The 18987-nt window shown below is 35.0% G+C and overlaps 1 protein-coding gene across 1 annotated transcript; it reads right to left on the reverse strand.

The window, feature by feature from the left end:
• Positions 1-3900: 3900 nt before the first annotated feature.
• LOC128551016 (fibropellin-3-like) lies at positions 3901-18753 on the reverse strand. The gene is made up of 8 exons (XM_053531264.1): positions 18746-18753; positions 13114-13226; positions 12332-12445; positions 11472-11585; positions 9674-9787; positions 8454-8564; positions 6045-6158; positions 3901-4151 (listed from the first exon to the last, which is right to left on the reverse strand). The coding sequence occupies exons 1-8, from the start codon at positions 18751-18753 to the stop codon at positions 3901-3903; spliced, it is 939 nt and encodes a 312-aa protein (XP_053387239.1).
• Positions 18754-18987: the final 234 nt, after the last annotated feature.

Raw genomic sequence — 18987 nt, forward strand, 5'->3', positions numbered from 1 at the left:
GTGCCACCTATTATTTGAAGGGGTGGTCACGGTGAAATGATTCAGACGACATATTTCATGGTAAAATCTTACATAAAGTCTAAAAAGTGTAAGAGAAGTGTCCCCCTTGGAGCATAGAGCACAGTCATAGAACTTCTATAATTCTATGTTAATGCACTTGTTTCTATTTTTTTCTTGTTTATTTTGTGTTTGTTAGTTTGTTTGTTTAATTTTTGTCTCAATAACTCGGGAGTTCTCTATAGAACATGTTATTAAAATATGCTGTATTCATCTTTCACTAAAGTATTTCATCTTTAAATAATAACTTTAAATATAGAAAATCCTCTTCAAATGTAGATGAATATATAAACTACCTACATAGGTAGTGTTGCATTTCACAGTTGATTGCCATATTGTAACAGTCATTTGTTAAATAAATGCTAAGCTTTATAGGCGGTGCCAATCCATGCGTGTTTAATTATCTTTTATCAAGTCTTCTTAATAAAAAATAACTAAACACGCACGAACTTATAGGTTTCTCTACTCCTTAAATAACTCAGAACATTACGAAAAGTGAAACATATCATAAAATGTGACTGATCGCCTTTAACACAAATGTTTTATGCAAGTATCTGTGCGGACAGCTTCTCATATTCTCTTCTCAAAAAAAAAGAAGAAGAAAAAATCCGAAAAAAAAACTGGGATATAAACCTTTTGTGCATTAGATCAACGTTTTCTTTTTCAATACAAGCATGCATTAATAGTAAAAGTATGCATTAATATTAACATTGCAGAACACATTGAATACATGGGATAAAAGAAATGCCAGTCGGCATACTTTAAAAGGATAATGAAGTACAAAAGTTCACAATTTAAAAATGCCAATATTAGCACTTTATACATTCAGTGCTTTTTTCTGCTAAAATCAATACATAGTTGACAAAATAACAACATTAAAAACTCTTGCCTGATTATCTTCAAAACTTAATATAACATACATGAACAGTCCAATGTTCTCATTTCCAGGTAACAGATCTCTCTACGACCACGACGTATATCGTTACAAAAGCAAATTGTCAACATAAACTTAAACTTTGGTTTATTGTGTTTGCCCGAAAGACAGTAAAAATATAAAGAAACCTAACCAAAGTCTTTCAAGTTCGCTCACAATGGAATATGAAATAGCACCGCTTAGAACTGTCTTTCAGCCTCTTCAAGCGAGCTAACAAACACAAACGTGGAACTCACCGTAGTTCTGTCGGTCCGACAAGGCATTGGGGATACCAGGTTCATATCGTAACATCTAACAAGACACCCTAGATAGGCCTGAAATAGAGAATATGTTTTATCACTTCAACAAGTGTCCAAACTAATACGCTACCGACCGTTGAGTTAATCGCCAGTAAAAGTTTCGAACAACTGCGTCCTGTATGGAATACACCAGATTCAAGCAGTAGAATAACTGTAAGAATACAATATAACACGTATGCAATATTTGAAGCAAATTTCACCATTATCAGATTAAACTGAGCTAATATAGGAAAGTCATGGCCAGTACCAGTAAACAGGACCAGTTCGTGATTCAAGTATATGATTGGTTAAATTTAGAGGGGTGGGGCGCCACGGGGAGATGATCAGTTTATGTCTAATTGGCCTTATTACTTATCCCCTGTCCGTGCTACTGACCCTCGAATTTCGACTTTGGTGAAATACGACCACCCCCTGACAAACAACAATGCCAAACGATGACATGCTATTTTTTCGAAAGAATATGATAAGAAAGACTGATAAACAAGTCATAATGTAAAACTGCAAGAAGCATATCTTTATGGCTGTTACTTCTGTTGAATGATTCATTTTCACGCCGCGTATATTTGGAGGTTTGACAGACATTAGACATAATCACGATGCCAAGCATTTGTAATATGACAGACATAAGACGTATTTGCGGTAACAATAATCTGTGATTTGACAGAAATTATTCGCAATGGTTTTATAAACACAAGACATATTTGTAACGACAAAAACGCTTGATTAGATAGACATTAAATATATTCGCACTGACAAGAATTCAAGATTTGATAGACATTACACGTATTCACGGTGACAAGACACAACACTTCATGATTTGATAGACATGAACAATAACGCGAAAAACAATAATATTAGTTTTTAAACTCAAATTGGGGACAAAAATAGTGTAATTCCTTTTACTATTGTGTATAATCCAGCGCTTCCACGTATTGGTAACACTATTAATAAATACTGGAGTATTTTGAACCTATCAAAAAGCTTTACAACTAAATCCGTTTATGAGAACTGTAAACCTGTTGTTGCCTATAGACGTCCGAAAAATTTACAAGACTATTTGATAAGTTCAGAGTTCAATAAGCAAAGTGATAAACTTTATCTCTCACAGAGATGTAATGGTAGCCGATGTTCGCATTGTACCAATATCGAAACAGGTTCAGAATTTACCAGTCAAATGACTGGTCAAGCATACAGTTTACATCATAACGTAAACTGTAAAAGTAACTGTGTAATTTATTTGATTACTTGCAAAAAATGTGACAAACAGTATGTGGGACAAACTAAGCAACCTGTATCAAAACGCATGAACAGTCACCGATTTGATATTAATAGTTTTACTGACCCTACTTTTTCCTCAATGGTTGCATCACATTTCAATTTACGAGATCATTGCTTAAAGGACTTTTCTTTTATGCCTATTGATGTTGTAAGAAATGACATTGATCGTCTCTGCAAAGAAACAGTGTGGATACATAAACTGAAAACGCTCTATCCAGATGGTTTAAATTCTAAAGTTTTATTTGATATTAATTGACCAATTAACTAATTGTATTGATCTACATATATAGATATGTAATGCCGAGTATATCGTTGTTTTTTCCTATTTCTGTTTTTTATATACATAAGTATAGGAAATTTTGTATAAACACTATCCGACAATTTACTCGGTATGTTTGTTAAATCCGTTTAAAGGAACGTTATTTTTAATTTATTTAACATTGTAAATAATGTAGATCTAAACTTTGTATACATTTTACCGCCTTTTTACGCGACGTTGTTTAACGACGTCACGTCCGTTGTCTTTATTGTTATTCTTCCCTGAGGAAGGCTTAACGCCGAAACGTTGGAAGTTAATAATTATCTATGAACAAACGCTACACGTGTTGTTGTTGATTTTTCTTATTTGTTAATGATATTTTTAAAAATATAAATTTTATGGCCAAGAATATGTTTCTCTATTTTGAGTTCTTCCCCGTGAAAATCTTCTAAAACTGTTTTTATTTCAAAATTCTTCTGAAGTTTTAAAGAGAGATGTTGATTATAGGCTGAATGATATATCCTGAAAGTGGTTTTTAACACTGAGATATGTACAGGGTGTCTGCAATTTACAGTTATGAAAAAAATGACGAATATTAAAAAGTAGGAAAAATATTTTGATAAAAACCCGAAACAACAACAATAACACACGCACGCACGCATGCGAACACGCACACGCACACACACAACAACAACAACAACAACAACACATAAAAGTTTCTATCACCACTCTATGACTCTAACACAAATATGTAATACTAATGGAATTGTCATATATATAAAGAAATGAAGAAAAACCCTTGTTCATCAAACAGACTTAAGTAATTAACCCTTAGCCTGCTGGCGGCAAGTGATTCTGCCTTTGCGACCAGTGCAGACCAAGATCAGCCTGCACATCCGTGCAGTCTGATCATAGTCTGCACTGTTCGCTATTCTGTCAGTAAATTTTCAGTGAACACCCCTTCGAATAATAAATGGTATTGCCCAAATTGAATGATGGACCAATCCATTATAGAAATTTAGCATGGTGAGGGTTAAGCACTTGAATCTTTGAACGTTACACTGGTAACACTATCAGCATTCTATAACATCACAGTTTTCCCATTCCTTAGCGGCATCAGTTGTAAAACACCAGGGGGTGTCATAGCTACTTTCCGGGTTTCTGCAGTAATTTTGGGCGTCAGCAAGCACGGTTTCCGGGAAGTACTGTAAGTCTGTGCACGTGTGCGAGTGAGGGGTTTGGGAATCCCACCTCTGACACTGTCGTCCCGTTAGTGTCAGGTTTATTGTCCCAGTGTAGTTCCATGGTGACCCGGTGAAACAGGCTGAGTAAAAAAGATAATAAATCGGTAAAAATAATTTACAAAGTTTAAATAAATAAATAAATAAATAAATCATATTGTTCGTGGCTACAGATATGAGATACGAGTTGCTGAAAGAACTGCCTATCGTAACAAGGTATAATGCAAGGAGTTATACTTTGTTCCCTTAATGTTTACTGTATTTCATAAATAATTAACTGCTTGACAAAACCATGCTACAGAAAGTTGGTGACTGGCTTTCATTTTTTGCTCTTATTCGTGGACTGACAGGGAGTATACTCCTTTAATCATAAAAAGGAAGTAATAGAATCAAAACAAAAGATCCGAGATACAGTTTCCTTAATCATAGGCTGTGAATGAAATGTAGTTAAACTCTTAGGTATGGGAGGTTATCCCATGTTGTAAGCGTACTTTAAAAACTGACAGGTGAGAATGCATTTTATTCCCTTAAGTGACCTACATATTTTTGTAGACCTAAGCTATTTGATCAGTTTTTTTAAAACTCTGCCTAGAGATTACAAAGTCCTGCTCTTGAATATACAGGCTATATACTTTACACATATTTTTGCATAAAAACTTCTTATTTCACTGGATCTGGAAGAAAAATCGCTGTGTCATGGCCGGATAATTTTTCATGCTTCGTTGCTTACACTCGTTCGACAGATTTCGCTGATAACGGTGAATGTATTGAATCGCATACATCTTTTACAATTGTTAACTTTTGATATGTCACAGAACATAAATCTTGGACGTTTGTGAACATGTTGGAAATGGTTCGTACTCGAAACAACTCGAATGTTAAATTTTTGTTCTTGAAATTGTGTTCCTGTTTAGAAAATTAATATGCAAAAATTTGATTAATGTCAGGCTTGAATTACAGACAAATAAAACAAAACGTCCAAGAACCTTGAATGCATGCTTTGGTAGTGTTGTTTATGTGTGCGCCCCGGGTATAGATATTAACCGTTTCCAAAAAAACAACAGAATGGTAAGTAAAACTTGTACCGGAATCGAATAGTCATCTTCTATGAAAACGATACATTCACTAGTCTTCGTATCATGACTTTTAATGCAAACATAGCGAGAATACACCTATATTTTGTGTATTAACGTCTGCAAAAGCCCTTTGGATATGTTTGTGACCGAAACCGAAAAATACTATGAGCTTCTGCAGACGTCAATACACTAGAAACGTGTATTATCCATACATCATTCTACATATATATTTTGTATAAAGTAAACCTTGAAAAATTTAGAAAAAGACCAATTCAAAAAACGTTAAATACCACCTTAATTCAAGTCAACAAGATCAAACGTGTAACTTACACTGAAATGACTGTAAGTCAATTGTTAAATAAATCATGAAAATTCTGTACCAGATTATTCGAGCAAGAAATTCAGAAAGCTGTCGATCTTGCTAAAATTGAATATTGGTAAAATATTTAATTTCATTTTAATGGCCAATATTTTTATGCAGCTTAAAGTTTCGTAATCAGTTCCTTATTAGTTTCTTTTTATCTTTTCAAAGATTTGAATGACATAAAAAATTACAGTTTATATACTTTCTGGTTATAATATTATAATATAATATTACGAATGATGAAGATTTTATCGAATAAAATTTTATAAAACTTAATACGTTTCCTTAAGGGTTTATCAATTTACTATTAATAAGTTAAAATCTAATAAGATATTTGCCTTTTTAATAAAAACAAAACTTCTGTTGTGCACTTCTGTGACTTATTTAAAGATAGTTAGAAGTGGTATAATGAATCGTGCCAAGATATGGAGACTGCAGAGTGGGAGTACGCGCGTAGGGGTGGCGGCGCCCTTTAAATAACGTGAATCTGAAGCTGACCAATCAAATTCAATAATTCAATAAAATGGAACACAAACCTTGTTCACAGTGTAATCCCGTATATTCTGGCAGGCACGTGCACAGATAGCCGAAGAGCATATTAACGCACGTACCTCCATTCTGACACGGTGAGCTCGAGCATATGTTGATTGCTACAAAACAAAATTATGTTATAAAACACTGAGCATAACATCGTTCTAGCTGACAGTGTTGAAATGAAATGAGTGACTGTATACTGTAGGCAAAAGAGAGGTTTAATAAAAATGATTATTATATTTTGATTATCAGAAATATTTTCAACCTTTTTCACACGTGGCTAAGGGAGAGTGACTGCCAGGTCATGTGACCTTGCTGATATTTTGATTGTCATATAAGGGCAATTAACTGCTTCAATATTTAGCAATATCATTGCCTCCCTTGTTATCATATAGTAGTGACGTCACTATGCTAAAGATGAAACCGTTAAATTAAACGAATTAAAAACATTTTTAAACATGTACATGTACAAATTTTGTTCGGTATAATAAAATAAATATCATATGGCAGCGTATGTGACATTGATATTGTCAATTCTCGACACAGAATGGCACCACTGGGCTTCCGCCTCGGGTGACATTCTGTCATCGGGTTGACAATATCAATGTCACACACGCTGCCATATGATATCCATATCACCTATATCAACTTGCAACAACGAAACATATAACGTGACAGAACGTAATAATTTAATTCGAACTAGCCCAAGACATCCACAAAATCATGCTGGTTCGATGACGCGCGTGAGCCAACATGAAATCAAATGTTTCAGTGTTTGTTGTAGTCGTACATTTGTACGCACCAATAACAAATATTTCATGTTTGCACACTGGCTTGCGTGCCGATATGAAATGAAATTTATCATTATGAAACACTTTTCAGTATGTCGTCCTAGAGCGAGCACCACCATGAGACCTTTATTTTGTCATGGCGCGTTAAACGTTATTCTGAAATACTTGTTAATGGCACAGGTTTACACGTTAGCTGTGTTATTGCTCATAGTTCGTTGTAAAAGCACAATGATATCTTATAATAGAACAAGGCAGTCTGAACGACAGCTAAATCGTCTGCCACTGCTATGGATAGTGAAAGGGTAAACCTTTGATTTTAGCTGTGACCTTGACCTTGAACTGACATGGATGACTCATGAATTCTGCACAACGTCTTGATGAGGTGATCATTTGACCAAAGTTTCATGAAAATCCTTCAAGGGGTTTAGGAGATACAGAGCTGAAACCTTTGACCTTCAGTTGTGACATTGACCTTGAGTTGACATGGCTGACTCATGAGTTCTTGATGAGGTGGTCATTTGACCCAAGTTTGATGAAAATCCTTCAAGGGGTTAAGGAGATACAGAGTGGACAGCAAATGGAAGGCTCAAACCTTCGACCCATAGTTGTGACCCTGACCTTGAGCCGGCATGGTTGACTCATAATTTCTGCACATCGTTCTGATGAGGTGATCATTTGACCCAAGTTTTATAAAATTCCTTCAAGGGGTTTAGGAGATATAGAGTGGACACCAAATGGAATGCTCAAACCTTTGACCTTCAGTTGTGACCTTGACCTTGAGCCGACATGGCTGACTCATAAGTTCTGCACATCGCCTTGATGAGGTGATCGTTTGACCCAAGTTTGATGAAAATCCTTCAAGGGGTTTAGGAGATATAGAGCGGACACAAAATGGAAGGCTCAAACATTTGACCCTAAGTTGTGACCTTGACCTTGAGCCGGCATGACTGACTCATGGGTTCTGCACATTGTCTTGATGAGGTGATCATTTGACCCAAGTTTTATAAAATTCCTTCAAGGGGTTTAAGAGATATAGAGCGGACACAAAATGGAAGGCTCAAACTTTTGACCTTGAGTTGTGACCTTGACCTTGAGCCGGCATGGCTGATTCATGGGTTCTGCACATTCATCTTGATGAGGTGATCATTTGACCCAAGTTTTATAAAATTCCTTCAAGGGGTTTAGGAGATATAGAGCGGACACAAAATGGCAGGCTCAAACGTTTGACCTTGAGTTGTGACCTTGACCTTGAGCCGGCATGGCTGATTCATGGGTTCTGCACATCATCTTGATGAGGTGATCATTTGACCCAAGTTTTATAAAATTCCTTCAAGGGGTTTAGGAGATATAGAGCGGACACAAAATGGCAGGCTCAAACGTTTGACCTTGAGTTGTGACCTTGACCTTGACCTTGAACCGACAAGGCTGACTCATGAATTCTGCACATCGTCTTCATGAGATGATCATTTGATCCAAGTTTCATAGAAATCCTTCAAGGGGTTTAGGAGATATGGACCGGACACGACTTTGTTACGGACGGAATGGTGTGAAAATCATACTTTTTCTTTATAAAAAGAAATAAAGATCATTTCAAAATTATGTAAATGGATAGTCTCAAACCGGCACAGTTTATTCCGTAAAACCCAGCAGTGCATGCACAAGTGTAGAGATTTACGCCACTGACACACGTGCCTCCATTCTGACACGGGAGACTCGCGCATTCATCGATGTCTGAAAGAAGATTAATCAATCAAGGATGTAACAAACGTGCGTACATTGAAATACACTCGAATATTAAAATAAGAAAGTTACTGTGATACAGTTACTATGAAAGAAACAAGCCATTTTAATTTTATTTACTTTTTCATATGAATCAGAAAAGTAAGATGAGATAACTGGGACACAATGTATCTTAATTAATCGATTCGGAGAAGACATTTGTCGCCGAAGGATCGAATTCACGATCTGGGCGTTCCCTACTGAGCTAACCGTGCCCGCAATCGAGGGAAAATTTCTCCCCAGTCAATATTCTGCTCAATAATGTGTATACTAGTATAAAATTTACGAACTACGTCACTTTATTGTGATTATATATTAGGATTATTATAACAGTAGCTGCATTCGACTATAATAATAGTTTTTCAGCCCGGATCACACTAGGCGCGGGGTGTTGTCCGGTCTGACAAAATGCACGAGTGACGAATAAAACATCCCAGTTCAAGTTACTGTTACTGAACCTTTTATTATATACTTTCTACTTTTTGTTTCTTTTAGCAAAATATGACAAAATACACATTTTCAACATAAATACACCACACACAGGAATATATATATATTGCAATTTTTGATTGCAACCTGTTCACATCCGTGAAAGCATTGATTACCGGCCGTTCAAAACCGTTATTTTATAGCAATAACAGTAAGAAAGATAGAAATTCTGATCATTTTCTATATTTAACTAAATATTTCTGATGAATGCTTTTAATGTACTTTTAACACTTTTATTTTATCACAGCAGAGTTTAAGCAACTGGTTGCCAAATCATAAAATATAATAAAAAAAATATCAGTTTGTTGAAAAATAAATTTCATTTCCTATCACAGTTTTCTATCACAGTTTTAAACTAGTAATATTTTAAAGAGAATGATAACATAAAAATATTTATATTTGTTGATAAGCGCTATTTATAGAAATAGGTCCGGAAACATGAAAGACAAAGGTACAATACGGATTTTTTTCTGCCTGTTCGTATTCAATCATGAAATACAAGCCGCATTTTTTGACATAATTTTTAAAGGTATATTAAAACTTTAACTGATCATTATTGAAAAGCTCCAAACCTTGTTCACAGTTTACTCCGGTAAATCCAGCAATACATGCACAGGAATACTCATTTATTCCGTCGACACACGTGCTTCCGTTCTGGCACGGGGAACTCGAGCATTCATTGATATCTGAAAATGAAAAATGTGTGTAAATGATTGGTGTTGAAATAAATGAACGCATATTTAATTGAGTAGATAGTTTAAGAAATAAACAAATAGATATCCTATTAAGCTGTTCTGCAAAATAATCAGAACTATTTTAACCTTAAGCTTGCTGTAAGCAAGTTATTCTGCCTTATCGACCAGAGCAGACCAAGTTCAGCCTGAAGACTGATACACTGTTCACTATTCAGTTTGTAAATTTTCAGTACAAACCCCTTTGAGCGATAAACAGTATTGCTCAAATTGAGTGACTAACCAGTCCGTTTTAGAAATTGAGCAGGGTAAATGTTAATGTTAACGATACTTTGATAGAGTACATTTTATTACAAGATCTTCCCTGATTTCTCGTTGTAGCACTGATACAATACACCATTGGAAACAATCTAGTAAACAACTCCCAGTCTAGTAAACAACTCCCAGTATAGTAAACGACTTCCAGTCTAGAAAACAACTCCCAGTCTAGTAAACAACTTCCAGTATAGTAAACAACTCCCAGTCTAGTAAACAATTTCCAGTTTAGTAACATGAACTTTTCAGTCTTTCATTATGCATTGATTACTTTTTAATCTATCGTCAATAAACGACGATTTGTTTTATTGTTATATAAAAAAGAATATGTTAGGTAGCATCAAAGCAAAGTTTCTATGCAAAACATTGTGTTTTATTACTTTTTCCATAAAGGTCAATAATACTGGCACATTAAAAGCAATGTGACATTTTTGTTCTTATGTACATAGAGGATATTACATGAGTGTCATTTCATATTAAATTTACGAGCTGAATACAATTATAATCGATTTCATTTGACAAGCTTAATAAACTCAACATGGAAAGTCACAAATGTAATATTCTTTTTATCACATGTTAGCTTTTCCTGTTGAAACATCAAAAAGTATACTTCCTTTAACTATTATAAACAAGTCAATTTGACCAACGACTCCTATACTATAAACTACGTCAACGTCAAAGCTTTATTACAGAACAGAACAGAATAGACTTAGTCTAGCGTATTATGAGTTTTATGTAATGGCTTTATTTTACACTCCCGCGATGTAAAACATGTGATAACAAACAAATAAAGACGTTTTGTTTTCTTTTTCTGTATTTACGCCATTAGACTCTATACACAACTTGAAGACTATGTAAACTGTATATCAAAAGAAAATGTTAATTAATTAATTTTAAAGATGTATATGGACCGGGGTGTTATTAGATTCTGGGTTATGACAGTTTTCAAATAGTGAAGTTATTAAATTATCTAACAGTTCTTAAGCCACAATGCATGTTTGATGTTTTCCGCTAAGTGCCCCTCTTTAATTGTGCCTCGCTGTTCCAACTGAGGCAGTTTGCAAAGTCCGCTGAGACTGAGCTGATCTTATACTAGTCTCATGTTTTGTTCCGTTTGATCGAATGTTAAGCAGCAGAAAGCCCTATCTCACATTTATGGTCAGACAATGGTACGAAATGGGTCGCTTCGCACGCTCCAAACTATGTCAATGACAATAAATAGCTCAAACAAATGGAGAAAACAGTGTTACCAATGAAACAGAAATGTGCAGAAATCCTAGACTTGATATAATATGGTCAAAACATCTATTATCGCATAAAAAGAAGAACACAACAACAACAACAACCATCTGAAATATCCTACCTTGTTCGCAATGTATCCCGCTGTATCCAGGTACACAAGTACATGTGTACCCGTTCAACATATCAACACAGCTGCCATTATTCATGCACGGTGAACTTTGACATTCGTCAATATCTGTAGGTTGTATATGTAAATTCTTTAATGCATTTTGAAGGAATTTGAAAAGCACAACCTAATATTTGCTTCAATGTAATTCAGATTTATAATATTAAGGAGGACACGACAGACAATTCAGAATAAAAACGTGATTCGGTATAAGCAAAAGTACACAAAAGCTACGACCCCATCATTTCCTCGTCCCCACCAGATTAATCGTATATCAGTCGTGAAAACTGACAACTGTACTATTCTCAAAGTGAATATATAAATATTAATTTTGAAACACTAGTCCTCGTAATGTCCGTGTGTATATGTATTAAAGCTTATTTGTTGTCGCTATTGGTAACCCACACGGGCAACTCCTCCAGAAGAATGTCAGTAATTTCAGCATGAAGATAATGAAATATTCTATAGCTGTTAAGCATTCCAGAAGTGCATGAGTCCCTAATCGAAATAGACCGCACCATGAGGAAACCAATTTAGTGCATTTGCGACCTTCATGGATCCAGACCAGCCTGCGCATCCGCGGAGTTTGGTCAGGATCCATGCTGTTTGTTTTCAAAGCCTAACCGTTAGCGGACAGCATAGATCTATGCTGGTCGCAAATGCACTATGTTGGTTTCCTCATGGTGTGGCTGAAATGTATTTTTTTGTTGAAGGAGAGGGGGTTCGAACTCACTATGGTACGGTAATCATATCGATCAAAACTAGCCACATACCTTATGTTCATGCGTTTTTAAGATACAAAGAATAAACTATACCTTGCTCACAGTTCAAACCAGTAGACCCTTCAGGACAGATACATGAATATCCGTTCACTGTGTCAATACATGTCCCTGCATTTTGACATGGGAAACTCGTGCATTCATCTATGACTGAAAGGTATATATTATCTATTAACAATATGTAGGGTAGAGTAAAATGATGAACCTATATTGTTTTGCTATATGAGCTAGCTTTTATAGTGAGTTGTAGTGTCATCCTTAACTCTAAGAGGTCCCAGATTCGATTCCTAGTCAGGACTGAACTATCTATGTGTTACAAAAAAAGGTGACTTATATAAAATGATAATCAAATATTGTTGAAACGCATGGTATTTAGAAATAATATATACCTTCATTATAAAGCGAACATGTTAACGTGAACATCTTGAGTCAAGAGTCTACTCTTGAACTAATATGAAATAAGGTACTGCCTCAATCGGGAATCGATCCGACTTCAGCTCATCCCATAACATTTGAAAAAAATACTGTCTAATGACAGCACGGATGGTCGACAGTAAATATCTCATTCGGTATATCCCATGTCGATCCCGATTTTCGCCGCTACGCGTAGGATCGATTCCTTATCAATTTAAAGGTAGGTTTTGGAATAAAAACAACACTGCTCGTATTTTGTTGTACATATATCTAGTTACTGACCTTATTCATGTGCACATGCCGGAAGTACACACTCTTTAATTCGATAGTATATTTCTCATTGGGTATATCGCAAGTTACCGTAGAGTGGTCGATCACGATTTTCAGTAGGATCGATTACCTACTATTATAGTCTAATAATATGAAATAAGGCACTGCCTCAATCGGGAAACGACCCGACTGCCAATATTTGTACTGATGTGCACTATGAGATGAGACAGCGATGATCAGAGACCAACTATAAGCAGAAACAATATATGCCCAGAGCCCAACTATGAGATGAGACAGCGATGATCAGAGACCAACTGTGAGCAGAAACAGTATATCACCAGAGACCAACTATGAGATGAGACGGCGATGATCAGAGACCAACTGTGAGCAGAAACAGTATATGACCAGAGACCAACTATGAGATGAGACAGCGATGATCAGAGACCAACTATAAGCAGAAACAGTATATGACCAGAGACCAACTATGAGATGAGACAGCGATGATCAGAGACCAACTGTGAGCAGAAACAGTATATGTCCAGAGACCAACTTTGAGGAGTGGCAACATTTGACCAGAGACCAACTATAAGCAGAAAGAGTATATGACCAGTGATCAACTTGGAGGAAAGGCAACATATGACCAGAGACCAACTATAAGCAGAAAGAGTATATGACCAGTGATCAACTTGGAGGATTGGCAACATATGATATATATGATTGCATTGATTGATTTTGTAGCATTTGTCATGTCTTGTCAACAACATAATTATTGTTTAAAAGCAAGCTAAATTTCAAAAGTAAAGCACTTTATATTGGCAAAACGGCAAGAAGCGGGTTAGCTGTTTTGTTCATTATACGAGGGGTGATCGTGAAGTTCTTATAAATTGCTCATAACTTATTAATTTCAATTCCAGTACATCTGAAACTGCATTATCAAAAAGATTAATTTAATTGCAGATAAAATATGGAGCGAAATAATAATCGGCCAACTATAGCAACAATTAACGGTATTCTTGTCAACGCAACAGGTGGTGACTGAAGCGGTAAAATTTGTAAATTTATATGATTGCCTTGTTTTATTTTGTAGAATTTTTCATATCTTGTCAACAACAAAAAAATTATTGTTTAAAGCCCAAGCTAGATTTCAAAAATAAAAACTTTATATTGGCAAAACGGCAAAAGGCGTGTTCGCCATTTTGTTTCATTGTAGCATCTTTTTACCATCTAGAGAATGCTTGAAATATCACTGTCAGACAATTTACCTCTAAGGATATACAGATAACACTCGATATCTCGAACTAGTTTTTTCTGAAAATTCCGGCACCTAGAAGAAATTTTTAATTCCTATCTCGAAAACAGGTGGACAAATTATCTCAAAATAAAACTCCTGATACCTTTGAATTAGAGATGCCGAGTTTCAGCGGATACCGAATTTAAAATTATGTGAGTCGGAAGTGTAATAAATTAAGCTATTAATTGTTTATTTCTTACGCATATTCTAAAGTATTTCATCACTTCCGTCCTCTCAAAGTTACACGAGAATAACGTGATCATGATTGCACTGTATGACCTGTCACATGCTTATTCAGTTATTGTTTAAGGTTTAGGAGTAAATCACCAAAACACAGAAATATTTTATAAACGAATGACATCGTTACCAATATTTTACCTGACCATTACATGTTCTGCCGTACTGTCCCGTACAGAAAATATTCTGAAAAAGTTGTCCCCCTTTGAAAATGAATGCCATTTGTAAAGAAATAAAAATAAACAATCGCTGAAAACTGTGTTCAACCTAGTTATGTGAAATTTCAACACTCGCACGCTATTACAAATGCATCAAAACAAACATGTGTAACTGTTCCTTGGAAATGGTGAGTTTTTAAAAGCGCTTGACTGTCTGGAAGTGGGCCTGTTTAAACAGTTCTTTTTTCGGAATTCAATGCTTATATCAGTATACTGACACTTGTTTTGTAGAGTAATATAAGTAATATACACGCTATCATTACAAAAACAACAAAACAAGTGTCAGTATACTAATATAAACATTGAATTCCGAAAAAAAGACTGCCTAAATGGGACCCACTTCCGGGCAGTCAAACGCCTTCAAAAAACTCACCATTTTCAAAAAACTGTTACACATGTTAGTTTTGATTCATTTGCAATCGCATGCGAGTGTTGAAATTTCACATAATTAAATGGAACACAGTTTTCAGCAATTGTTTATTTTTATTTCTTTACAACTGGCATTCATTTTCAAAGGGTGACAACTTTTTCAGAATATTTTCAGTACAGGACAGTACGGCAGAACATGTAATGGTTAAGTAAAATATTGGTAACGATGTTATTCGTTTATAAAATATTTCTGTGTTTTGGTGATATACTCCTAAACCTTAACACTGTTCTCGTTTACCTTTTAAAGATACACAATGCCTAATATAGTAGTCGCAACTTGACCGCGATGGTTGACCTTAGGCTGATTATTCATATCGATTATTTCATTGTAGAAATCAAGGATGCTTAGGGTAGCTGTGTATATTTATATGGAATTAGTTTGTACACATTGCAGTATCAAAGACTATATACTTACATTTGATCAGTTAAAACCTTCCAATACACTAAGTAATAATTACACAAATTTATATTTCCCTTTTCTTATGCAGCTCATGTTTTAAGTACACTCCTTTTCAATGATAGGTTGTGCCTCATTATTTATTATAATACAAAGGTCAACCATCGGGGTCAAGTTGCGTCCACTATACAGCAAAGATACGAATTTGTTCGCTTTTTTATTTTTCTGAAAACAAGTGTGTATTATGAACGGTATTTTGCCTTAATTACATACAGAAACACTCGGATGTACAATATCGCATAAGGGTACCATTATGTGTAAAATCTTGAGTATAGGCTTACTGAAACATCTGTATTCAAATCTGTTGACATGCAGTTACATATATTTTATTTAATGACAAAGTTTGGAATTTTCAAATATTAGGGTAAATTCATATTTCCCAATGGAATGCGTCATACAACGAAAAAAAAATATTTGTCTTGTGAACGCACTCTGATATTGTATAACATATCAGATTAAATTTATTCTTATAATGCAATACAGAACAAGTATAATAGATAATGAATGTGACTTAAACGCCCTATAGCCTATGTTATATAGTAGATTTTGTTTGTTCGGGTTTTTTGTTTGTTTTTTTTTTTGGTTTTACGCCGTTTTCCAACAGTGTTTCAGTTATGTAACGGCAGACAGTTAACCTAACCAGTGTTCCTGGATTCTGCCCAAATACAAACCTGTTCTCCGCAAGTAACTGCCAACTTCCCCTCATGGATTAGAGGTGGAGGACGAATGACTTCTGACACAATGTCATTTATTTAATTGTTATAGAGGTCGAACTCACGACCACCCCGCGTTTCTTAGATCTGCGCTCTCCCTTTTGAGCTAAGCGGGCTAGTATTATATATATCAGAGTGAGAATTAATTCTTGACAATATTATACAATTATCGACTTTTTCATAGGTCGATATCAGGATTTATCAACCCGAAAAGAGTTATATTCACCGAGCCGAATTCAACCTATGAAAAAGTCAATAATTGTTTTATTATATGAATAAATGTAAAGTCAGTCTTGTTATTACAATTGTAACTTTAATAAAGAAATAAAGAATAAATTTAGACCAAATCAGGCTGATATTGGTTTTCCAAGCACCTACTTCGATCTATTTTTATTTTCATAATATTTATAACCCAAGATAAGTTGATATGATATATACTCATTACTTTTCGAACCGTTTTCAGCCGATCAGAGAAACAATAGAATACAGTCATGTAATAATATGCTATATCATATAGAAAGGCTGTACCTCCGTTTTGAACTTCTTTAATGTCCACAAGAAAATAATAACAATGATAATGATATCTTTATTTCTAGAAGATCAAACATAAAGAAACATAACATAGTCTATTTAAACTGATATAATGTCTAAATTATTAAAGGATCTTCCTGTAATCACGGTGTATGTACATAATAAATCATGACATATAAATCATTTGCAATTATAAACATATTTTTTCCGGCTTTATTATCAAAGTTAACACTGAATTTAAGTAATAGCGTGGTTACTGAAATCTGTGTTACAATCAAAATGTATTTCCCAATGTTGTAAACAATCCCTAACTAGGAAAATAAGCTCGAAAAGGAGAACTACAGAAAAACGTTGTTCTCAATAATTTCAACATGGACAAATCAAAATTAAAGAAACAATTTAATATATGGCCAGTGATTAATATTTCTAGAAACAAGGAGAGTGTGGGTTTCTTTTCTTGGATCCTTCATCCTATTTGGACATGTGACTGCAGGAATGAATTTGATACTAACTCTATCACGTTATAATACTTTATTCGTATATAAAACGTCAGCCCAAAATAATCTTTAAAGTGTAAAGAATAAGTCGAAATATTTTCTCGTACTGGTTAACATGAGCCTACCCTTCATTTTAAATTCAATCAAATAAATTTAACTATTTGAGCCGTGCCATGGGAAAACCAACATAGTGGCTTTGCGACCAGCATGGATCCAGACCAGCCTGCGCATCCGCGCAGTCTGGTCAGGATCCATGCTGTTCGCTAACAGTTTCTCCAATCCCAATAGGCTTTAAAAGCGAACAGCATGGATCCTAACCAGACTGCGAGGATGCGCAGGCTGGTCTGGATCCATGCTGGTCGCATACCCACTATGTTGGTTTTCTCATGGCACGGCTCATTTATATTGTATACCCTTTTCAAATGCGCTCATTTGACTGGTCGAAAGGGGTGCAAAAAGCGATATTGACCCGCAAAAGTGATAATGACTCTTGTGATATCACTTTTTCTTAAAGTTGTATGAAATATGGACCAGTCAAATAAGTACATTTGAAAAGGGCATAATATTACAACTATCATGATTATAGACTTATACTTCGGTCAATATGTGTTTTTACCTCGGACTGCGTCCTCGGTCAATATCATTTTTACAGATCCGTAAAAACACATACTGACCTCAACAAAAGTCAATAACTGTATCATAAAATATTCGATCCAACACGAACAAACTGTACTTACCAATATATATTTTACTTATTATTATAAATATTACTTTAAAATCAGTTATCCAGAGGGTTATCTTAATATTCCGTGGTCCAATGTGGTCCTGGGATAAAACCTTGTATGTGAAAAGAATTGGAACAACTGCCTTACCCTTGAATGATTGTAAGAGTCTACTTATAGGATCTAAACACTTGGTTTTGTTGTGCCTCTATGACTTCAGCAGTTTTGATTACATACCTTATATGAGCCGCGCCATAGCTTTGAAAGCGAACAGCATGGATCCTGACTAGGCTGCGCAGATGCGCAGGCTGGTCTGGATCCATGCTGGTCGCAAAGCCACTATGTTGGTTTTCTTATGGCGCGACTCATATTTTTATTTCAATGCAAATGAGATGTAAAACCAAAAGTTTTAGTCCTTTCGGCCCTATAAAATATAAACTTTGTTGGTGTGCCGTAAAACCCATGTAAAAAATATTACTCGGGAATGGTGATTTAACCCTTCTTCACATCAAAACGTGGCTAAACTAGCATTTTGGAGTAAGTTATATTAGGTAACAACGAAATTGACTTGGAAACTATGACCCTTCGATCATTGCCTAATGAAAAATGAATCAAGCTTACTTGATATTTAAATAGCCCAGGTTTTATTTTCTATTTATTATGGAACTTACGGCAACATTTTACTATTTTTTCGTTCTCAACAGTAAATTTTTCTATTTGTTTATTTCAATTTTCATCGCACATTTTGCAATGTAGCACATACAAAAATATCATTCCACGACAAACATTTTATTCTATCTTATATGATAGAAATCGTGCATTTCAAAACACATAGGTGCACATTATTCGCTAGACAGTCATACGAGATTAAAAGGATAGCATTTCGAGGGGTGAATGCGAAAAAGTTCTAAGT

This window comes from Mercenaria mercenaria, chromosome 19 (assembly GCF_021730395.1).
Source record: "Mercenaria mercenaria strain notata chromosome 19, MADL_Memer_1, whole genome shotgun sequence".
Classification (NCBI taxonomy): domain Eukaryota; kingdom Metazoa; phylum Mollusca; class Bivalvia; order Venerida; family Veneridae; genus Mercenaria; species Mercenaria mercenaria.